The 23,748-nt window shown below is 35.6% G+C and overlaps 1 protein-coding gene across 1 annotated transcript in view; it reads right to left on the bottom strand.

The window, feature by feature from the left end:
- Positions 1 to 6,896: 6,896 nt before the first annotated feature.
- LOC114070196 (gamma-2-syntrophin-like) overlaps positions 6,897 to 23,748 on the bottom strand; it is a gene marked incomplete at its 5' end in the record, with an annotated part of 69,132 nt that continues 52,280 nt past the window's right edge. Inside the window, 3 exons of the mRNA XM_027907443.1 lie at positions 6,897 to 7,971; positions 17,484 to 17,594; positions 21,682 to 21,774. Of these exons, the coding sequence (XP_027763244.1) occupies positions 7,840 to 7,971; positions 17,484 to 17,594; positions 21,682 to 21,774 (336 nt within the window). The remainder of the gene's footprint in view (positions 7,972 to 17,483; positions 17,595 to 21,681; positions 21,775 to 23,748) is intronic.

The raw sequence follows: 23,748 nt of genomic DNA, 5'->3' as shown, positions 1-23,748 counted from the left end.
AATGAGAATTTACCTGTAAAAGAATGAAGTTTGATTGATTTTTTTGAAAGAGCTGTGACAAACAAACACAACATATAGTCTTTCAGAAAAATGACCTTGAAAAAATGAAAGTGGTATGATAAATCTAAGGGTAGTGTATATTGTAGATTAAGATGCACCAACAAAATTGAAGCAATTGATTAGCAAGCGTTAGGCAAAAATAGGATTATACATAGTTTAACATACAGGCACTTACAAACTGTTAAGAAAGTAGTATAGCTGTGGATGGTAAAGAATATATTTTGCTTATTAAAAAGTATATTGAAAATAATTTTTTTAAAATAGTACCTATACCTTGCCTACTTGCCTGTATGGTTATGAAACAAAATATCAATCATGCCAAACTAGGAGAACATTTTCTCTGAAGGCAAGGGAGCTAAGCAATTCTGAGTGCAAAGAACCACTTAATGATTGGTAAAGCTATTTGGATAAAGAAAAAAACCCAGAAAACCTGTATGTCTCTAATATAAATAACATCATAAGAGAGCATGGCATGTAAATGGATTTACTACTGATGAGAAGGCATTTATTGTTGAGGGATGTATACTAAGGAGCATGGCAAAAGATGTACTGCATTGCTGGGTCTACTAGGACATGCCAGACAAGACTGAAGTATGGTGCAAGTTTTTACAGGAGAAAAATCAGTACAAGATCTTATTGATTAAAGCAGAGAAACCTTGTTTACATTCTTTTCATATGAGCATTCAGAAACTGTGTTTTTTTGGGGTAATTTCCTGATTGCAATTGCAGATCTTTCTCCAAAGGATATAAAACATGAGAAACTTATTTATTTTGTTTTATTAAAATAAAACAAAAACATACTGAGGGAATGGAAGTAGTTATTGTGGCAACAAAAGGCATTAGAAGCTCTTGGCTTTATAGAATTAGGGTGACAAATATTGTAACGAAACAAAAGAATGTTAAGAGTATTTTGAGATCCTAATAAAACTCTAAAAAAATAAAGTGCAAAGGAAATCAACAAGCAACCAAAAGAGATTCACAGAAGGACTGGGAAAAAGAGGAAGATTGGGAACTTTGTGTAAGTGCCTGGGAACTCAGAATCTGGTGATGTCATTACAGCATTCCAGCCTACCGTATGGAGTGAGTTAACTGAAACTTCTCAGTGCCCTGATCCAAAGAAAGGCAAAGGGCAAAATAAATATAAGTTTGGTTATGAATCTAATTACTTTTCCTTTCACCCTGCCATGAATATCCTGGTGATAGGGAGAAATAAATTTCTAATAATACTAAAAATCCTGATTGACTGGCACAAAGAACTGAAGCCCAGAAATGTATTTGACATTCAACCCTGCAGTTGTTTGGATGGTTATTGTTCCCTACTTCTCTCTGACTTCATATATTTCCCCATTTGAGTTCTGTGAAAGTACCAATATATCTCAAACATCATGATGTGATATGTGCTAGTAAGTGCTGGGGCTTCTGTGGAAGCCACTGTGCTTTGAGTAGCAGGCAAAACTGCTACCTTTACTCGAAAAATTCTTCATGGTATTGAATATAGTTATAGTACAAATGCAAATCATAGCACTTCTCCAAGTCTTAGTGTGAAACATTCAAAAAACAGGGTTTTTTTTTTCCAGTTTTATCCAACAATAAAACAATCTGACTAAATACACTGGTTCTGTAAGGGATTTTTACTTTAAAGCACAGGGAAAGTTTTATCCCTAAAACCAATTAAATATGCATATTCACTCAGCCAGGGAATACTTTTCAGTCTTCTGTGGAAAAAGAAAACAGTGAACTAATTAGGTATTCTACTTATGGATGTTGTAGAGCAGTAATTTAGATCAGTTCTGAATGTTAATTGAACAAAGTGCTTAAAGATACAGTAGAATGTCTCTAATATTTTTTTGTATGAGTAGTTCAATGTTCCAAGAGTCAGTGCATACCCTGGGACATAGAACTCATCCACGAATTAGTACAATTTCTACTGCCTCATTTTATAAATATTTTCTACTAAGCACGAGGTAGTAACTGCTAGCTCGAAAAAACAGGCGAGGCGAGGGCTTTTTCTTCCCTCCCCTCTGCCTGTTAAAGGGGATGACAAACTTCTGATTCAAACTCCATTCACTTCAGGATTGTTTCATTTTATTCTCATGATCCTGCAACACTGGTCATGATTGCTACTTTTTATTGTACTGGTATATAAATCTGACATTAATGCTATCTATAGAAAATTAAGCTGTCAAAAAAATATGTGGTAACATAGGAAAATTTGGGCTTATTGATAGAAAAAGATGCCTTCTCAGAATGTGACTCAATCCACTGGTTTTAGGCATCTATTGCGGGAGGGAATAAAGCACTCCCTGAAACTGCTGGTCTCTTTTCACCAATACGGAGTTGAGACTAGATGATTAACACTGGCCAGAAAACTAATTTCTACCTTAATTCATTAATAAGCATTAATAAGCAACATTTCCATCATAGCTGAGAATTTAGAAACATTTTAAAACCTGACAGCTACTTAGCCTAGAGAAATAATGTTTCAAGAACAATTTGTAACTAGGAAAGAAAAATAAAGTTCTTCTTACATTTAACTTCCTTTCCCTGCTTGGTTGTCTCGCAGCTGTAGAGATCTATGCAGCTGAGATGCTTCTGCCTCTCACAGCTCTGATGTGTAGACTTGCACAATAAATCATCTTTTTGCACTGAAAAAAAAGAGTCTGTGATTTAAACTAGAGGTCTGAATAGCTGCATAACTGCAACTTGTACAGGGCATCATGGCAGCCATTCCAAATAAAAGATTACAGCCTTCAGCCCAAATAGTTATGAGTTTGATTCCTTACTGAAAAGTCAGCAGTTTTTTCAGTTGGAATGAATCCTTTAACTGACAATGTAGGCAGTTGTGCACCAAGGGACTATTAGAAAAGAAAAGCTTTCTTATTCCTCTGTGTATTATTTAAAATTATACATCTTTTTTTCAGGTTAAGTCCTGTAAAAGTCATTGGGACTTAACACAGCAGTGGGTTTTGGCTCATGTACCTGAAATCAAATAACTTCAAATTTCATGAAAATCTATTACTTGACAATTTATCTGGTTGAACCACATTAAAATACATCTTCAATTTCATCTTGCATGCCTCAAAAATCCCTTTTGTACTTCTTAATAAATTTACTGCAAGGTCTTTTAGTTCACATAAGATAGTTGCTTCTCTACATGATTCAACACAAAAGTACCTAAACATTTTTGAAGCATAGGTTAAGAAACAAAATACATGATTACATGATATGTTTTATATTTTTTCTTTGCAGTCTTTTCCTATTCAGCATCCATAACTCAATGAATAGCAATTCAAAGAGAACTATACTAAAAGATACTATACTTTCAGCTTGCATAGCTAAGTAAACTAGGTTTTTAAGATTACACAGTCTGTCCAGCTGTCCATCCCTCCCCTCCTTTTATTTTTGTACTGCTTTGACCCATTTTCCAAGCACTGGAAAGAAGGACAGACATCACCACTTTGCCACTCATGAGAGCATGGGGGAAAGTGCTTCCTTCCTAATATTTACCCTTTCTGCCCTCTAAAACTTACTGGAGAACACAGGAAAACCATAAAAAAGGAAGAATGAACCACAGCAGTAAACAAAAAGCAGAAAAATTGCACTGTCATTATACACACTTCACTTTGAACTCTGTGATAGAGATACTCAGGGTGGGGATGAAGTGTTATAAAATACTGACAGTCTTTTTGGTAGAAGCATTTATGGAGATGTACTTAAAATGAAATATAGGCATTTTTAAATACTGCTCACATCACTACAAAGATCAGACTATATATTAAAGGTTTTGTAGAAAAGTCATGCCTTGTCTGAAGTTATGAATTAATGTAGTTCAGCTATAAGACAGGATTTTAGATTTACGGTTGCAAAGTGTGTCAGAGCTTAGCCCTCCTCCCCCAGAAAATTATTATTTAAGCTTCAGGCCTACTGGCTTAAGGGTAGGAATCACTTTGAAATACTTTTTCTAAGATCCTAAGATCCTAAGCTTAGAAGAATTCATTCAGATTTCCCACCTTGAGCTTTGGATCAGCACAGCCTCAATAATTCTGTGCTTTATGATTACAGGCAATTAAAAAAAAATTAAATAATATAGGTCAGATTAAGTCAGTGAGACTCTGGCAACATCTAAATTTATAATTGAAATTGTCAGGGCCTGTTTTCTATCCCTGAGGCCGCTGGGCAGAGCCTGGCCACAACCCCTCTATTAAATGTTCTGCTGCTTTCAACAGGACAGCACAATCAAGCCATGCCCTGAGAACAGAACTGAGCTGACTTTAGCTTGATTGCGCACAGGATTTTTTTCTGAAAATTTTAATCCATGTAGAGCAAAAAATGCAAGAAATTATTTTAACAAATCATTAGTATGATTCAAGTCCAGTGCCTAAGTCCATGCTGTACCGCTCCGTAATTTGTAAGTCACTGATGAGACTTCCTCCGATTTAAATCAAGAGCACTACCATTTGTTCAAAATCATGTTTGTTGATGGGATTATTTTTAGCCATTTAACCAAGTTTTGAGTTTAAATAAATGCACAAAGATAATTTCAATTTACAAAGACTATCCTCTTTTTACATATTTCTAATCACAAGTAGCTATCTTGATTTTGTGATGGTGCCCAATTTTATAACTCTATGTTTGTATGCTTCTTTCCTCAGTCTGCTGTTTAAGGTGCTGCTGTAGCAAATGCCTCTCTCCTCCTACTCCTTATTCAATTCTGGTACCCCTTTGGCCTCCTAGAAAAAATAAAGGAAAACTATACAAAAATGCATAATGCGGTAGTAAAACTTAAGTTTAGTATATAATCACTATACAAAGTATATTAAAATTTCTTTAATGATATGATTAGCAATTAAATATTTGACATTCCAGCTGCCCAGTCACCACAAAGCAACTGTCCTCTGCCCCACAGTGCAATTCCTGAGAGGTGACTGTGGAAGGTACCTTCCCAGTAGCAGATTTATTTACCATTGGATCCTACTATTTTGCTATTTTGAGGTCTTTAGTGAGCTGAAAAGCGGTGCAAATACTCAAAACTTTGACAGGAAAAATATATGCATGTTACATGATGCACACACGGAAGGCAATGACAAAATAATACACTTTACTGACAAATAAAAATTTGACAAATGAGCATAAGCAACCAAACAAATTGGAAGTGCAGCATTTTCACATATGAGGCATTTGACAAAGAAATGCAAGGTGCTATGCAAGTCCTACACAACCTATATAACAGCTGAGTAAGTAGCAATCAATCAGGTCTTCCCAGGCTCTGGCAACTTGCTCAGAAGACTGGCCTTTAGTCCCTGCCTTGCGGTAGTTGTACAATGTGAAAGGAAAGAAAAAGCAAGTGAACAAATAAAGATCTGAAGGTCCCTCATTAAAAATATGTTTGGAGAACTATTTCTAAAATACAGTGCTAAAATTCAGAGGGTGAACTTATAAGAATTTTTCTCTAGTATCCCTTCAGATTGATTTGGATATAAAGAACACTGCTATCTTGCAAAAACACTAGTAAACATAGCTCACTAAAAGACTAAAAGAATTTAGAAATTCCATGAAACAAATAACTAAATTACTGAAAGACTACATAATAAACTGATCTTAATTTCTTTTAAGTTTGTATTACAGGATTTGGGAAGATATGTTTATAATCACATGATTCTTAAAACATTAAGCCTAGAGGTCTGACTGTAGCATCAGTTCAGTATTAGCTGGTACAGTTTTCTACTATAATTACCATATTAGTGTTTAACTTTGTCTATGACAAAATATCAGAAAAACAAAATTGAAGGAATTCCATAATTTTTTATCTTACCCTTTGACATTTATAATTGTTCATGCTAATAATTGAGAATTGATTTAAGAAAGACATTGTAATGTTAATGCTGTAATTTGTGAATGTTAAAACCTCAGTAAATACAAGCAGAAAATAAAATAGAAACCTGAGAATCAAATGGAATATTTTGCATAAATGTGTGTATGAGAAAGAATTTTAAAAAATTTAATATATAATTGAGATTATATATTAAAAATACCACAATGACTGTATATATTTATTTTAAATTATAAAAATATTTATCTCCTCTGTTAAATATTGTTTAACCAGGAGTTAGCACTCCTACTATGCCTTCTTGCAAACAACATCAGAACCCTAAACAACATAGTCCCTACCGTTGAAATGAATTTCTCTATGGATAACACTTGGAAACAAGTAATTCTTCAGGTAGGATGAAATCACCTGCTTTAGGCACTTTATTTGTGCCTAAGCTTTAGGTGGACAGATAAGCACCCATTTGAAGTAAGTGCCTAAGGCCCTACTGCAGGCTGACAAGACAGCTTAAGACCTCAAGGGAAGAATTTAAGTGACTAAACTTAAGCAGTGAATTTATGAAATAACACTCCTCACTTGGGAGCTTTTAAAGGCATCTACCTCTTTTCCTTGGGATACTTTAAGCTTTTATTTTAGCAGGACACTTTACAAGACCCCTAAAATTTAGGGAGGACTTTGATGAATTCATTCCTTATCCATTGCATCTAGTTAAAATATTCTACTTTTTGTTTTATTTTTTGAAAAAAATGTAATTGGTTGATGCTGCTTCGAATCTGCATGTGAGAACAACTGAGACTTCTATCACAAAAACCTGCAATATTTGGTATTACTTACAGGGAATATGGCCTAAGATTAAAATATCTTCCTTTCATATAATTTTTCAATAGCAGCACAAATTATCTGTGCATATAAGAAGATGATTTCAGAAGGAAGGTTAGGAATATGTTGAAAATAAAAACATATTATTTCTTTAGCAAGGAGAAAATCCCTTTTGCTTGCCTATGTCAAGGTTAGAGATGTAGGAAGGAAAAGGTAGATGGACCAGAAATATCTTTGTGTTTTGTTATGTTCATCCTATACTGGAAGCATCTTTCACCAAACAAAACAGTTTATTAAAGAAGCTGTTCCCAAGCATACAGGGCATCACATCAAAGGACAGCATCAAGGCAATCTGTGAATGAATAAATGAATGGGTCATGGAAATTTTATTCATAGATAAGAAAACCCTATGGCAAGTGTTCTGAGTGGCTATAGTCAAGCTTCTTAGCTGAGTCTAAATCTCTTCACAGCTGATCTACCATGAGACTTAAATACACACTTAACATTTCCTTGTGCATACTCTGGGGCTACTTAATGTGCTTAGAGCCAAGCATGTGCTTAAATATTTTCCTAGATCTGAAATACAGTATTTAGTGTTTTGCCAGAGCTAAACTCTCAGACCTTGAAAGAACCCAACTGTAGAACTATAATTTTTCAAACATAGAGAGGCAAGATAAAAGTTCAATTCCTACTGCAGTGGTCTGAAATAATTACTTCTTTTCTACAGTGAAGATTGTAGAAACTGTCTGTGTGCCCAGCACTTTTCAAAAGAGACTTAGAGGCCAAATTTTGGACACACGCTTTTCAAATATTACTCCACATTTCTACCTAATAAGGGGGAGTATGAATGACCATAAGAGTAGAAATCAAAATGGCACTAGAAATATTACTGAATGAATATTCACTTAGAATTTTAGATTAACGCAGAAGATGACAAACTGATTCAGTTTGATTTAGTATTTGTCAACTCACAGATTTAAAATATTTATCAGATTGTGAAAACTCTTAACATTACAGATAACACAAATAAAGGCTTCTTATAAAACCACAAAGTTGCAATATTTTGAATGAAATAACTACTATTTTTTTAAGAAAATAATTTATTTTCCATAGTCACAACATATAATCTAGTATCAGTTACTGTACATATATTTTCTTGCAATACTCTGACTGTCTATGAATACTGGATCCACAGATGCCACTTTTGCTGCTATAAAGGAGTGAATACAGTGTAAAACTGCCGTCAGATCCTGAAATTCAAGCTCCTGGAAGAAGTAAAAGAAAAAAAAAGAGAAAACGTGAATTCATATTCAGGCTTAGAAACACTTTACATGAATACAGAAGAGAACAGTCAGCAAACAACAATGGACTTAACACGAAATTTGAATCTTTATAGGGAAATGTAAAGTTAAAACTTAAAAGAATAAAAGCTGTATATCCACACCCTCTTCACTGGCAGGGCTTCATGTCAATTTAGTTTTTAACGTTGTGCTACTTTGTTGTTTAGATTTTACTCATCTTGAACAAGGAAAGCAGTTAACTTGAAAGAACATTCAAATATTGCAACATAGAATCATTTAGGTTGAAAAAGACCTTTAAGATCATTGAGTCTAACCATCAACCCAGCACTGCCAAGTCCACCACTAAACTATATCTACAAGTGCCACATCTACATGTCTTTTAAATACTTCCAGGGTTGATCATAGAATCATAGAATCAGAATCATAGAAAGGACATCTGAGATCAAGTCCAACCCTTGATCTACTACCACCATGGTTACCACATCCAGTCTCATCTTAAAAACCTGCAGGAATGGAGAATCCACCACTTCCCTGGGCAGCCCATTCCAATGCCTGATGCCTTTCTGTAAAGAATTTCTTCCTAATATCCAACCTAAACCTTCCCTGGCAGAGCTTAAGACCATGCCCTCTTGTCTTCCTGATAGCTGCCTGGGAGAAGAGACCAACCTCCACCTGGCTATAACCTCCTTTCAGGTAGTTGTAGAGAGTGATGAGCTCTCCTCTGAGCCTTGTCTTCTCCAAGATGGAGAAGACTCAAGACTCTGTAAGACTCAACCACTTCCCTGGGCAGCCCGTTCTAATGCTTGACAATCCTTTCGGTGAAGAAATTTTTCCTAATATTCAATCTAAACTTCCCCTGGCACATCTTGAGGCTGTTTCCTTTCATGCTATCACTTGTAACTTTTTTTCAGGTAGTTGTAGAGAGCAGTTAAGTTCTTCCCTGAGATTCCTTTTCTCCAGGCTAATAACTCCAGCTCCCTCAGTTGCTCCTCGTATGACTTGTGCTTCAGACTCTTCATCAGCTTCGCTGCCCTTCTCTGGACATGCTCCAGAACCTCAGTGTCTTTCCTGCAGTGAGGGACCCAGAACTGAACACAGGATTTGAGCTGTGGCCTCATCAGTGCTGAGTACAGGGGGACAATCACTTCCTGAGTCCTGCTGGCCTACACTATTTCTGACACAAGCCAGGATGTCACTGCCCTTCTTGGCCACCTGGGCACACTGCTGGCTCATGTTCAGCTGCTGTCAACCAGCATCTCCAGGTCCTTTTCCACTGGGCAGTTTTCCAGCCACTCTTCCCCCAACCTGTAGTGCACATAGGGTGGTTGTGACCCAAGTGCAGGACTCGGACATGGCCTTGCTGAATATTATTAAAGTATTTGACAAGTTAGGGCTGTTTGGGGATGATGCAGTGTATCAAGTCACAGCCAGGAAGGGCAAGAACACATACTTTGTCAGTCTCTGAAAGAGAGATGGGAGGCCAAAAGGAAGGGTGTAAGATGAGGTCACACCACACCCTGCATATAGAAATAATGCTGGGTATAAAATTCACATGCCCTAATTCACAAAGAAAAGCATAATTACTCCTAACCAGGTCCCAGATTCTCTTGACTTTTTATAACATATTTTCTGTGCACAAGTTAAATTTCTTTTTACTCATCTCCCCAAATAGTAACAGACTAATAGTTTGACAAAATGACAAAAAATATAATGTTAAAAAACATGTTCAATTTACGTGATACTACTACGTGTAAACTTTGCAGCTGGTAAATATATTGTTGGGACACTTGGGATAGTTTTTAGTTTGGGGAGGAAACTGCTTTCAACAATGTCTTGGTTACATAGTTTATCAAGGCACACTCCATATGCTTGTTTTTAAACTGAAAGTAAAGCACTGGACTTCTTTTTTAATCACAGAACTTTATAGTATCTTCTAAACAAAAATGCCCCAAACAGAGTATTTGAAATCTAAGCTTACTGTTCCAGAAAAGCTCATCTTCACACCATTTTGTTATCCAAGACCATGTATTTACTGGGCCCAAGTGGTCCTACTGCTAAAGAATGCCTTACATTGTTCACTAGTATTTGTGGGGCATGATTCTGTGACCCTGTTTGGGACATAACTCGGAAATTTTTGGTATTGGAGGAAGTTACAGGCACAGTCTTTGTGAGGAGAGGCCAGGGCTGCACTGTGACAGACACAGCTGGCTCCAGCTAATCCGCTGTAGGGTACGGATGAACCCACAGCTAACATAGGGGTGCCTGAGGGAAAACACACGTAAGAAACTGCAAGGAACATGCCCAAAAAGGCAACGAGGGACCAAAACCAATGGAGAAGCCACAGTGGAACAGAGAAAAGCATGAACACTGATTAAAATCCTCTGAGGTATTTAAGCCCATGTAATCTTTATCCTAATAAAACCAGGCCTAAAGCCCCTGGTTTTTCTATTTTGATTGACAGTTAAGGAGCAAGTATCTTTAAGTATTACTGAGGAATAAGTTTCTCAAAATATATTTTGCAACAGCAGATGTTTATTTTAAATATTAATATAAATTATTATAAACGTGTTCAGAAAAAATATTATTTAAATTTCATTATCTAAGTTTTATAAAACTAACATGATGTACACACTCATGATTATTAGTGAAATACAACTCAGTATGAAATAATACAGGCCTCAAGATATCAGTTCTTGGCTCAAGTAAAAGCTTTACATCTCCTAAATTTCCATCTTCAAAATCAATAAATTCAAAAATATAAAGCCACACACATTACTCTTAGATTTGCTCCAAAGTCAACTGAAATCACCCAACAATTTCACACCAGGTTCTAATATTCAACATACTGATTGAATGCACCCAAACAAATTGAGAGAAGAGAGCCCTTCACAGAGCTTTCTATTTCTCTACTCTGGCGTTATGCACTTCTGATCTCTAAATGTTTATGGAGATAAGCAAACAGAGGTAACTTAACGCAGACTGTAGGCAGGACTGCAGACTGCTCTAACAACATTATTTGGAGAGCTTTGGGATAAGAAAAGGGCAAAGAGATAAATGTCTCACCACTGTAAGTCAGTACCTCCCAATGTCCCTTCTACAGAGTTCTCTTTGTTTCTATCACAGTTCAGAACATGGATCAAACTGCAACAGCCCCTCCTGTGTATTTGCGAGAAGCTGTCCAATCTGTTGAGGATGACCTTTCAAATACTTATATTCCCTTATTTCTAGAAGATATAATCTACATAGAGTTGAAAGACTAGCAGTACTGCTAAACTTATGTTTTATGTAACAACACTGTATTTTCTGCAGTTAATACTGCAGGGTCCCTCAGCTGGGGATTATTTTCAGGAGTCATGCTAATTTTGAAAGTTGTTACAGAGCTGAAAAGCTAATGTGTGGCACAAAAGCACTTCTCATGCAGTTTACCAGCTGGTTTGCTCCTCTCATTGTCTCTCGTCTTCACTAATTTATGTTAGGTTATGTGTGGGGGTCGTCTTCACTAATTTATGTTAGGTTATGTGTGGGGGTGAGCAATCATCTGGGATCATAAAACAGGAGCAGAGCCCTGGAGGCGTTGTCTTGCAGGGCTCAGTTAGATGTGATCAGCTATGGTGGTGTCAGAGAGGTGTGGTTTACCTGAGGCCTTGTGCACCAGAAGCTTCCAAAAATCCAGTTTAACAGAGTATTATTTGATCCTGGAGACCACAAATGGGGCTTTGTGTTTGTAGGATGTTCAATGCCTGTGGTAGGGATTTGTGAAGGTTGCTCAGAGAACTGGTGTTCTAGAGGTGGATATAGCTTGCATGTAGATTACAATAGGGAAAGGGGACGCAGACAGGGGGTTACTTTGGGAGTAAGGATTTAGTAAAAGATAGTGATGGCTTTCTGACTTGGGAACACGTAAATGTTGCATGATCCGAGGACAGGGACACAAGACGTCTCTTAGCAAGATACTACCTTGAATTCAGGTTTAAGAGTGGAAATTTGGCCTCTTCAGGTTTAAAATGTAATGTGAACTTCTAGAAAATAACACCAATGACACCGCTTTCAAACAAATACATTCCTCTGATAGTTATTTGTTTTAAAGTAATGCTTCTCTCCATACTCAGCTGGGCAGATGAATAACTGATTATTTTATTTACGCTATATCATCTAATACCACCCTTATGTTCGTTTGCCTTATCTGTGATTGCTGCTTTTCTTTAATTAAGATTGTCAGTTATTTAGAAGAATCTGTGCATGTCTAACATTTCAATAACCAAAGCTATTTCAGTTTACTATATGCATCATAATAAGTGGATTAAGTACAACAAAGGCACTAGAAGGAAGACACCAAGAGAGGAACAGAAAAGATTGGATTAAAAGAGTGGGAGGACAAGACTGCAAAACTTCCTGCTGGTACTGAAAATATAAAAAATGAGCACACTACATTGACCTCCATCACTGTATGTGCACAGCCAAGGAAGAAAAATGTATGTTCTTGTTTCATCCACCCACCTAGGAGAGCTGGATTTATTACATATCATAAAGAGCTTGACAGGCCTGTTGCATTATTACCATACACACAATTTTATTGATTACTTCCGAGAGCTGTTGAATCACTATTTGAACAAAACATGACCCTGTATCACATAAAGGCAAATAATGGAAACACTGACAGATAGTGTTATTGTGCCCTGTGCATTTCATGACTTCTTTAAGGACTTGGTTAGCCCCAGTGTTTACTAGTTGTTGACAAGAGCACAAATATTACCACTGTATTATTCAGCATATTTTTTTTCCAATCAGATTGAAATTATAACAATATTTTTTTGTTAAAAAAAAATAAAGATATCCAAGTTTTAGATCCAGAAAATGCTGAAGTCAAAATAGAAACTAAAATTCTAAGTTCAGTTTTATATCTCAGCAAGTCTACTAGGGCTTGGTTGCCGTATCACAGATGAGAAGAATAAACCTATTAGTATTGCACAGCTTGCTAAGATTGTTATAAACACACAAAGATAAATTGTCATCTACGGTATGAAAGCTTCTTCAGCTACAAACTTTTATTTGGCCTCTTTGTGACTGTCATTTGCACAAACAGCATAAGGATAAGCTAAAATGTTGCTCTTACCCTGCAAGTCTAAGTACTAGATCTGTGACGCCAACATTCAGTGCCAGATAATTGCAACTCTCTCAATTGTACTTAAGTCCTTTAACAGCGTTCTACAGGGATCTAGAAAATCAGGTGGGTTCTCACCTACAGCTTGAGTGATTCCAAGTGCCACTATGTAGTGTTAAATACGAGACACTTTTAAATGTTGCACTGGCAGATGCAGACTTTGCTAATGTACAAGAAACTCCTCTGAAAAGATGTTTGTCTAAAAGAAGTCAATTAAATTCACTCATTCCAGCAAATATTAAAATAAATTTCCAATAGCAATCAGGCTGTCCAATACTGTCACACAAAAAGAATTATCTACCATTATGGTCCAAATGTTTTCCAAGATCTCATGATGTTCAGTATTAAACACACAGAGCTCAGTAAGAAAAGACACAGGATAATAAAAATACAAAAGGGCCTGAGTGCTACATTATGGTTTACTGATGATAGAGATTAATGTTACAGTAGAATGAGAGCTTTGCTTGCACTCTCCTTATTTGCCATATCTCTTAAGAGGACTAATATGGAATAAATATCCTTTCAGAGAATAGGATTTACTGCAAAGGATTTACTGCAAAACTGCTGCAGTCTAATTGCAAAGTCACATCAGACCTGAAATTACAGAATAGTTGAGGCTTGAAGTCAGTGAAGAAAACACACTGAATGTGCTCAGTTAAATATGCAGGGCTCTTAAATTATCCGTGTAACAGACAAGAAGTTTATGAGACCAGCAACATCTAGAGGAGTTTTCAATATGGATCATAATACTCTATTGACACAACGGTTCCTGGTATTTCTTTCTTCAATAACTATTTGAGACTGAGATGAGAAGAAAAGGGAAATGCCCAATTAAAATATTCTTGTGGAAAAAAGTATTTATCATCAGGAAGCTACAGTTTAGCTAAGGGAGATAAAGCATTAGTACAAACCTGGAAGTATTAGTCCTAATTTTTAACTTTTCTTTTCTTCTTTTTTCTTTTTTTTCTTAAAACAATCTTTAAAATTCAGGTTAAAGAACATCTATTATTATTAAGATTATTTCCAGTTTCTCAATATTAAAGGCAGGGTAAATTCAGGGAAGTACTGAAGTGGGAAACTATGAGAAAAAATTGTAGGGAATATGAGAAAACTGACAGGAATCTTGGCCTTATCTCCTTTGAACTGAACATTTAAAATGGAAGACTGTATTGTTCACCTAAAACTGAAGGGTAAAGGAAGAATTACTTAGTTTATAATTTATAGAAGGAGGAGAAACATCATCTCTAGCTAGTAAACAAGGTACAAAATCAGAATTCCCAAATGAGATCTTTTTTCCCCCCAAGAATTTATAACCATATAAAATTAGACATAATCTAGAAAATTCTTTTGTAACCTTAACTCTACTGTCTTCTGCCAAGTGAACATAAGTCATCTGCATCAAGCTTTATTTTGTACATAGTGGCTCATTTACTCAGGAAAAATGAAACGTCTATTATTTGATGACACTTTTGTTTCTCATTATTGGCTGCATTTCACCGCATAGCACCATCTGACTCTATGTAATTTCTTTCAGTGCAATAAGCAGAGACAGATACTGTACTGTACTATGGTTATCAGTGTTGGGTATTTTCCAACTCTGAAGCCTAAGAAATCATACCATTTAGGTGGTGGGTATGCTCTTGAATATACGTACCAGTTATCTCAAGTGGAAAGGCTGCACAGCTGTGTCCCAGTCCCATTTACTGTGAATCCTAGTGGGTACACTGCACTGTGCAGAGGCAGTGGTAAAAAGGTATAATCACTGAAATCCTGATAAATCCTCAGCTACTTAGTGTCATCCTTTCCTCTGGCCTTTAATGAGATTTTTCTGGGATCTTCCAGCATTTACTCCTCATATATACATTTAGTTACTTAGATATTTAGAATCCTGTATGAACCATTACATATCAACTTCCATCTGATACTTTCAAGGTACTCCACAAATATTCATGAAAACTTTGCCAATCACAAGATGTTTTCATCAGAAATATGTAAAAAATTACTTTGTTAATATTTTAAAAAATTTGTCATCTGAACAAAATTTGCTGTAAAATTATCATAAGGACTCAGCTTTATAATAACTTTACAGATAATCAAATTTTCATAAGATGCTAAAATTTACATTTTTTAATATAAAGAGCAAAATGCAGGTAAAAAAATTAAAAACAATTTAGGTGAGCACAAAAATAAAAATAAAATAAAATTTTAAAAATCAGATTGCTTGCCACAACAGAAAGAGGAATGATTTAGTAATAAAGTAATAGAATTCCATTACAGGCAATGGAATTGCAGCCTTTGGCTAATCACACACATGGATTTAATGATTTAATACACAGAGATACATGTTATAGTTTTTGCACCAGTACAATCTTCCTGTCTGACCTGAAACAAGCTACATAAGCTCTCTGCAAACAGATGATCTCGTATAAAATGAGGACAACAGTCTTCTTCTGTCTCCAAGGAATACTGTGAGAAATGAAGTGGAAATGGGCTGCTGCTATAGATTATTATTTTAGTATCCTAAGTTTTTTAACAATATAATATCTTTTACAGTAGAGCTAAGAAACAACTCAGGTTAAGCTTGCTGATGAAATCTTGAATAATTTACTAATGCAGATCTATATAGATGTATTTGCTGTAACTTTATGATAAACAAGAAAGCCTAGGGATTTTTTTCTTTACAACTTTTTTTAACCACGTGGTGGTTTTAATCCAGGTCTTCCTTGGTGATCAGGTTGTAACTAAGGAAAGGGTAGTGTTCCCAGTATTCCATACAATTTTTACATAAATTGTGGTATAAATAAGAGAGGAGAAGCGGCCTTTGCTCCTCTTCTCTTCCGCCGGAGTTCGGGAACAGTGGGTCCCTGCATTGGTCTCGCTTACCTAAGGCTGAGGCCTGCAGCATCCACTGGCCTGCCACGTGGAGGTTTGGAGAGTGCTGGCAGTGTCTGCCAATCCTGCTTTCTAAGGGACGTGGTGAGATTTGTTTTACTAGTTATTTTACTAGTTCTTGGGTTTGATTGTGCATATCTATTCGGTGTCCCTTTTTGTTTCCTTTTGTCCCTTTTTCCCCTTCCCCTATCCCTTCGAGGGGTGTTTGGATTCCCTGTGCTGTGTACATAGCATCTTAACTGTAATATACATAAAATATATTTTTTATATAACTAGCTTGATTTTTTCGGGTTCTTCAATTTGCATAGTTTTTTTTCCTTTGCCCTGTGGGAAGAAGGAAGGGGGAAGCGGGGGGAGGCTGCTACTGGACTTCGGGCATTTGGCAGGGAGCCAAGTCTGAACCATCAAAAACCATTAGAAGGATAGGTAATATATAACTTTTGTGTATGGTCATTATAAAAAATATTACTTTAAGTGGCTATAACCTGTACAACTACAACTAAGAGTATTTGAGAATTTTCATAGTTCTTCAGATACTTTTCTGTTGCTTTCAGTGGTTTTGCCCACCAAAACTCAGTTGAACCTCACTCTTACCTTCCTCTTCTCTGTCATATCAAATCAAAGTTCTCCTCATTCTTTTTAAAACTGCATGATTGAAAAATCATCTATGTATTTATTTATTTATTCAGTAGGAAGCTTGGGATCACAGGGTAGAATCCGTGCAGATTATGGTGTTACAGTCAAATCTCCAGATGACTACAGTCCTGAATGAGAAACACCTGAAATTCACTTGGGAACCTGAATTCAAAGTTTTGCAATTTCACTGGATAATTGCTGGAGAAAAAAAAAAAAAGACACTACTAATATCTCATCTATAGTAGTGACTGGATGTCTCCACAATTCCAGATACTGCAAAGCATCGAGTGCTCTTAATTCACAGAAGAACCACTAGGTTTCAGCAATTTCTTGGCCTCCTGCAAGAATATTCCCTTTTATAAGCTAATAAATGTTACATAATCTTTTATATTTTTAGTGAACCTTAAGCATATGTGTGTTCAAAAATTTAAGTCCACTTAGGTAGCAGCTTAAAAACATATTTAACATTTATATAGTTTTATTTTTCCTTTATCTTTTTTAAATGCAGTTTTTAGATATTATATCTATTATAGCTGATGGAATAATTTCACAGAAATTATCCCTCTGAAGAGTAAAATACCAACATAGCACAACTTAATAACAGGTTTACACAAACAGTGCAATAAACCATCACTTCCATTTCTTGTGGAGTTTCTAAAGAATAGGAAGAAAAAGATAAGCTGTGATGTGTTCACTATATGTATGTGCAGTAGTAATGGAATTCCTGATGCCTTGACCATAATTTTATTTCATGTTTTACAAAACTGAGAACAGAGACGTTGCTTACCTTTGTCTCAATTTGTTTGGTATCTAGATTCTGAAAAAGCAGCTTTACTTTTGTTTTTCCATCATCTGAAGAGCCTTTGAGTTGAGAGAATTTAAACCTCCACAGTACATTCTAAAGAAAAAGAAATTTGATTAAGAACTCTGTTACATGTACTTACCTAGAACTATATAGATTGATGATCAATGTTTGTGTATTAAGATAAAGCATTAGGGCAGTAAATACAGTAAATGATAACAGGCTCTTTGCAGAGAAATAGAAATTAACAGTTTTGTATCCTATGTGAAAGTAAAAGACACAATATTAATATTCCCTGATTAAACAACTATTTAGAAATTCTCTGAAGGTTAAACGTTTCAGTTGCCAAAGTAATATTAAGATCCACGGCAAAAGCTTAATTCCATAAAGATTCATGAAGATATCTGTATCAGTTTCACTGTGAACACAATTCCATGCCGTATCTTGATCTTTCATATTTCAGCTGGCTCATCTGCTTAACATAGACAATAGTGTCTTACACAGATGTTGCAAAGCTAAATTTACTGATGCCTGTAATGTGGTTTGAGATCCTCAAATACACTACAGAAACACAAAAATAGTATTATTGAATGTAGTCTTGGAAACCACAAAGATGTGTTCTGCGTTACATAGTGGCTTGTAAAATATATAAGAATTCTAGGCCTCTTGGTCTCCCACAGGCTTATGCATGTCACCTTACTAGTGTTGGCAAATCCTAGATTCACAGATATGCTTTAATGTTTATGGAGATACATATTTAAAACAAAAGTTGGGGAATTACTTTAGAAACCAAGATAATTTTCTGTATTTATCTGAATGTTTTCTTTTGATCACCTGAAAATGTATAATTTAAAAACGCACAAGATAACAACTTGCATCCAGACTTCCTGCTGATGTTTCCTTTAATGCCTATAATCTTAATGAAATTCTTTGCACATGCTGAAATGTGATTCAGTCCCTGGACACTGCTGAGGAAACGCAATTTAAATACTTGGAGGGCTATTTCAAAAGCACACATGGTAAAAGGTTTGCTATATTCAATTTTCCAACATGTCTTTCCTCAAAATATTTTTTTAGCAAACCAGTGATACCACTGGTCTTCAGAACCCTGCTCATAGTTTAAAAGGGAATGCCCTAGAAATAAAAAACTATCTCCTGGTTCCCTGCAGACATAAATGTCACTGCCTTCTTAGAGAAATACAATAGATGAAGAAAAACCCAACTATGCTACAGCACTGTGATGATGCTTAAACTTTACATTCGTGAACAGATTTTAACTGGGTCCAGAGGGCCTAATTAGACCACCTGAAAAGTGTTCAAAGCTTAAATGAGTTTGGCTCTAAACAGGAGAGATGAATGTTTGCTATGTAATATAACTGCTAAGGTGGAGATGAAACAAGAACTTAGGAACAATTTAGCAATAATAGGCATTGCTGGAGTCATCACCTCTCTCAGTGGTTGAGAAGTGAGTGGGAAAGAAGAGAAGTAGATAGTTCTGGGAGGTGGAAGAAAATGCATACTTTGGGATCCCTTTATCTTGGATGAGCAGCTGGAGACACAGGATGGGAAAGATGAGCCAGCCAAGCCAACAAGAGAAAAATAACCTCTACAAATGTGATATAAAGCAGCTGCAGATACAAAAGTATTTCTGCAGTGGGCCCAAAATGACAACAGCTGATTGAGTTAAGCCCAAGATGACCTAGGAACAGAACACCCAGGAAAAGCAGTAATTCTTCCAAGTAAGTTTAAGACTCTACCAAAATTACTCTAAAAAAGAATTTTCTGAAAGACATTTGTATTTCTTGTGCAAGAGAGAGGAGTGAGAATATGTGACAGAAACGGTCCTGTAAGCACTAAGGTCAGTGAAGGAGGAGCGGGAGGAGGTGCACCCTGTGGGAGGGACCCACACTGGAGCAGTTCATGAAGAGCTGCAGCTCATGGAAAGGACTCATGTTGGGGAAGTTTGTGGATAACTGCCTTGCTGGAGCAGGGGAAGAGTGTGAGGAGTCCTCCCCCTAAGGAGGAAGGAGTAGCAGAGATAACATGCGAGGTGTTGACCACAGCCCTCATTCATGATCTGCCTGTGCTGCTGGAGGGTAGAAGATAATTTGGAATAAATTTAAGCCTGGGAAGGAGGGAGAGGTAGGAGGAAGGTGTTTTAAGATCAGGTTTTCATTTCTCATTAGCATACTCCAATTAGATTGGTAATAAATGAAAGTAATTTCCTCAAGTGTAGTCTGTTTTGCCCATGATGGTAAGCAGACAGTGATCTCTCCCAGCCCTTATCTTGACCCAGAAGCCTCTTTTTATATTTCTTCTCCTCTGCTCAGCTCAGGAGGAAGCCAGGGTCAATCCACCACACTCCAATGCAAAAGTTCTTGTGCTTTTTAATTCAGAATTTGTAATTAGAAGGCCCTTTTTGTATTATTTTTCAGACTGTATAAAAAGAATGTTTTTCAATAAGTACATGAGCTTGTTTCCCAAAAATTGAGAACCAGGTTTAGAGTCATAGAGCAGAGAGGGGACTGCTCTTTATTTTAATAATCCTATTTGAACACCTCTTGTGGTGGAAGACCATCAACAGAAGACCTTAATTTTTTTCATTATCTCAAAAAAATAGATTTTTGAGTAAAATTGCTATGTCCCTAATGAATTGCTAATTGCTTGAGCACTTTAAGAATCTTTTCTGTGTTGGTAGGAAATATTCTGAAATAGCTATGCATATGGGGCAACATAATCAACTAAAGGTGACAATTACAGGACATAAGATGAACTGTAGAAGTCACCCATTACTGCCTCTCTCAGGCTTGAGGATGCAGAGGACATCTCCATCTCTCACACAGATGAAAAATAAATGTACTCAACCTTTCCAGAATTTTTACAATTTAACAACATAATCAGGCTATCTGATAGTATTCTGTATTTCTCCTTAGATAAGCCACAAAGGTTCACCTAAATTTTCTTCATCATCAATACTGAAGGGAGGTACTGTGACAGGAAGTCCTATCAACAGAGTGACTTTATAATTTTAAAGGTGGGAGTATCTGCAATCAGTGTTCACATAAAAAAGAAACATTCTATAGAATCTACAGAGTGATTACTTTTTTGTAGTTAATTTGTGGCTGCATGAAAAATATGTGTAATTGTGCAAGAAGCACAATTTCAAAATACAGTATCACCCAGGGCAGGGAAGGGTATGCATATGTATTTCGTGAAATTTTATGCTACTTCATAGGATAGCACATTTAATGAAATTAGCCTAAATTTTCATGCAATCTTATTTCTCTACGCAAAGATTTCAATAGACTTATGCATTTTGGCCCCAAACCCACAAAATACAAACATGCAAAGACTAGATCCTGTGTTAGTATTTCGAAATGCAGTGTGTTCCCTCTTAACTCAGAATGACCGACTCAATTTTTTAAATATATACTTGAAAAATCCTTTCAGTTGGGAATTGAAGACCATATTTGAAAGGACAGACCTTCTACTGCACAGTTCTATTAATACAGAAACATTATTTGAATGTATGTTTACTTCTACTTCAAACAAATGTAAAATCCATTTAGAATAACTTAAAATATCAATAAATTATATATAAAATAGTAGCATTATAGACAGGACTTGGAAGTTGGTATGTATCATAAACCATGCCCTGTAGGCACTTTCAATATAGCCACTGTTTTGCAAGATAAGTTAATTTAACCTTTTAGATTCTGACTTTGAAATATATTTGCCTTTGTTCTGTTTATTTTAGGCATGGCCTAAATTTCTTATGATAGAACAAGAATTAATCCTATTTTATATCTGTAGCTTCAAAACAAATAGAATCAGGTGACATTTAATTTCTTTCATGATTTGTAATCTTTTACTAATTTTGAAGTTTCTTCATTACAACAAACCAAGTTCTCTGCTAAATATAACCTTCTTTTGCTTTTATTGCTTGAAAAGGAAATTAATTTTTTATATCTTTCTCCAAAATTTATCTTTATATGCTAAGGCACAACTATAAATACCCCTTTCAAGTCCCAAACTGACTATATTTCAGTAGTGCTAAATAAATAAGTAGAACAGTATATGTGAGGAATAAATACTGGACATCAAGATAAAAAAATGCACTGATAACTTCAATAACAGTAAAATAATACTAAGGGGTTTTTTTTTCCTTTTCTTTTCCTCTTACCTTTGTTTTACTGTCAAAACAGGTAAATCCCAGAGCAAAGTCGACTGTGAAACACAGAGTATCCCCTTGCCAACTGCACATATATGTTTTAGACTGGAAAAAGAAAAGGTATTTTTGAGAGAACAACCATCATTGTAATTTACCATATAAAAAATATTTTATGCAGAGGTTTTTTCTGTATGTGTGTGTGGGAAGACAACTGGTAACACTGCAACTGCTTTATATTACTACATAAATACCATATTCTTGAAAACCATCTCTTACAAAATGCAACACAGAACAAATAAAGCCAAATCTGACTATTCCAAACTTCTGGCAAACCGCTTAGATCTGAGTTATTAATGACTTCCGACATCACTTTCAGCAAATGTGCAGGCAACAGTGCCTAAATGTTTTGTCACTGCGACCTAATTATGAAAAGGCTTTCTGTCTACTTGATCTCTCCATCTGATTTAAACTCTGTAGACGATCTTTCTATTTTACAACGTATTTTCATTTGTAAACTCTGGTGATATGCCAGCACAGCACTATGTTAATGTTAGTTAATGCAATTTGATAATAGGAACTAATAGCCTAATACACTCTTCAGCTAGCACTGACACTTGCTAGAAAGTGCTCTATTTACAATTCTATGATCACCTTTCAGATTCTAAAGAAAAAAAATCTGTTTTATTAACAAAACCAGAAATTCTGTTTAAACTTCTGAATAAGTCTTCAGGTACAAAGTCAGTTAACTCTTTCCATGTACTTTTAAAAGCTTGCTGTCTTAGGTATGTAATAGATTCTGAAAAGACATGAAAAAGCTTCTGCTGCTGATGTAATATGAAACAGCTTGCTGACATTCACCACCGACAGCTAATAGTAAAAAGCCCTTTGCCTTCAGCCTGAGTAGAGATCTGTCCCCAGGCTTTCCGTGCCTCACCTTACCAGTCATTTTTAAGACTACACCCTTGAGCCCAGTGAAATCTTCAGAATTTTTTGTTTGTTTGTGTCTTCCAAGGAAGTTTTACTTTACTCTCATTGCTATTTCATATACCTCAATGCTGCCTCACGCTTAAACCTTTATTGACATGAAAGTTTTGCATCTGGATATTTTTTTTTTAAATAAAAAAAATTAACACAAGGATGGCCTAGAAGAGACTGAAAGTATTAATAAAATTAAGTTGAAAATTGTATTTTTAATTATTTTAAAAAGATTTTCAGTATAATCTAAAACTTCTGCTTGATTTTAAAGGTTTCTTCGTTGCAGTTCTAGTAAAAGTACTTAGAGTTATAGTAAAATAAGCATTTCTGAGTTACAAATATGACATTTTATAAAGGATTTTGAAAGGGCTGGGAAGGAAATTAATTACTTTGTGCAGATTAGTATTATAACCATCTCCACAATGATGGAGATTTTTGAATGAATAATTTTGCTAATTGGTGTTCTAAGATCATAATATTTGGCATTTAAAAGATTTCAGAGATTGATATTCAATTAGAATGACATTTACATATCCTTACATTTTATTCAGTAATTATAAGGTGGCATTAAGCAGCATTCATAACTTATTATCCATTATTTTCCAATTAAAAAGGTTATACTAGTTGAGCTCTGACTCAGCAAAGCATTTTTTAAATTAGATTCCCCCAGCAGGTAAGCATCTAATTGCTCAGCCACAAATGGTGAATACTAAAATGAACTAAGCACAAATAATTAGCCTGGAGTACTTTGCAAACATTCAGTATTGGCAAACAATGGAACCGGTTCGGAAATTTTTCACAAATACTAGAGGCAAACAGAATATAGATTTGTTACATATAGATTTGTGTTTTTTACTTACACAACACACTCAACAGTGTTTTCTTTACAATAGAATTGCATTTTTCCATATAAATTTAAAAGCCTCCTTATGCCACTTCCTTCAGTGACTTTGAACAAGTTCTCGGACAGCTTTGTGATAAAGACCCTCATCTCTACTCATTAACACTACAACAGAACATTATTCCTTTTCATTTCTGCCTTTGGAATAAGCTTCCCATAAGCTTGCAATTGTGTGATCACCCTTGGCTATCTACAACAATTGA

The sequence above is a fragment of the Empidonax traillii genome, unplaced genomic scaffold, assembly GCF_003031625.1.
Source record: "Empidonax traillii isolate 1590-97213 ecotype Southwest subspecies unplaced genomic scaffold, ASM303162v1 scaffold1463:size105415, whole genome shotgun sequence".
NCBI lineage: Eukaryota > Metazoa > Chordata > Aves > Passeriformes > Tyrannidae > Empidonax > Empidonax traillii.
The sequence above is the reverse complement of the archived record's forward strand: the minus strand, read 5'-3'. Positions and strand labels throughout refer to the sequence as shown.